Source organism: Sphaeroforma arctica (genome assembly GCF_001186125.1).
Source record: "Sphaeroforma arctica JP610 unplaced genomic scaffold supercont1.644, whole genome shotgun sequence".
NCBI lineage: Eukaryota > Ichthyosporea > Ichthyophonida > Sphaeroforma > Sphaeroforma arctica.
In genome coordinates, this window is record NW_014039914.1 from 6,948 (window position 1) to 8,177 (window position 1,230).

The 1,230-nt window shown below is 42.0% G+C and overlaps 1 protein-coding gene across 1 annotated transcript; it reads right to left on the reverse strand.

Annotated features, from left to right (window-relative positions):
• Positions 1-404: 404 nt before the first annotated feature.
• Positions 405-872, reverse strand: SARC_07805 (hypothetical protein; the record flags this gene model as incomplete). Its single annotated transcript, XM_014298243.1, has 1 exon — positions 405-872. The coding sequence occupies one exon, from the start codon at positions 870-872 to the stop codon at positions 405-407; it is 468 nt and encodes a 155-aa protein (XP_014153718.1).
• Positions 873-1,230: the final 358 nt, after the last annotated feature.

A 1,230-nucleotide genomic window follows, 5' to 3' on the forward strand; every position in this document is an offset into this window, starting at 1 on the left:
ATAATATATATATATATATATATATATATATGTACTATTATATATATATATATATATATATATATCTATATATATATATATAAACATGAATATGTATATCTATTGTTGAAAATCTGTCTGTTCTTGAACTGAAAACTGCTGACGATAGTATAATGTAATTGGAAAAACACGCTGAACTGTGCAGATCCCTCAATGGCATTCAGTCTTGTAAAACTCGCGAACTTGCAAACACAGCGATATGCGATTCATACAAATGGCGCTAAGGCGGAACACGCTTACGAACCACATGTCGTGAACTACTAGAATGGACATTTCTGTGTATGTACTAGCGCAACTTTGGTTGTGACTCAAGTCACTTAACAACGCGTTCAGGCCCCCATACATATTCAAAAAGCGTGTGTCTCTCATTGGTTCCCTGCACAAATATACCAAACATACGAGGTTAGTCGACCGTCAGCATCTGCTTTTTTAAACAACTCGTCGACAAACATGCCCGAGCTCGTCATTTTCACCAAACCATCACTCCTCAGTGATGCGGCACTGTTCGTGCTAGCCGTATTTAAACCCTCGGACTGGCCCACATCTGTATCATAGCCACTACTATAGCCGGCAGGGCGTGGTGCGGAGCTGTTTGAATTACTTGGTTTACCTATTGCCTCGTTCTTGATCATTTCCGGTCTATTTCTTAACCTGGCGTCTGTTGGAGTAACCACTGTATCTTCTGCACCGCAATTCGCTACTACTGTAGATACGGGCGTGCTTGATGCCTGTGTGTGCACTTTGTGTGGCGCATCGGCCAGGGGCGTGTCTTTAAAACTACCAACATTCTCCACGGCATTGATCTCGCTGGATTTTTTGAGTGGTGAGGTCATCGGAAACAACGGTGCTAAACGTGCACTTCTCAGTTATTATTCAGTTGAGATTGGCGTTGTATAACTTTATCTAGACCGGACCGAGCAAACCGTGTAACACTTTAGTGTTAGAGCGAATGCATCACTATCCTCTGCTCATTCAGGGAGCGGGTATGCTGGTCTTCAAACATTCGTTAATCACATACAAGCGCGATGGCCTTGATCTATCACATCCGCAAGGAACAGCAATTATCAGCTCGTGTCTATGTATGTGGATGGGATGATACAACGGAGATGATAAAGGGTGTGTGCATGGAATGTACTATAAGGTGTGTATTCAACTAGCTTTGTAGATGGAGAGCTGAATAAATATGATAAA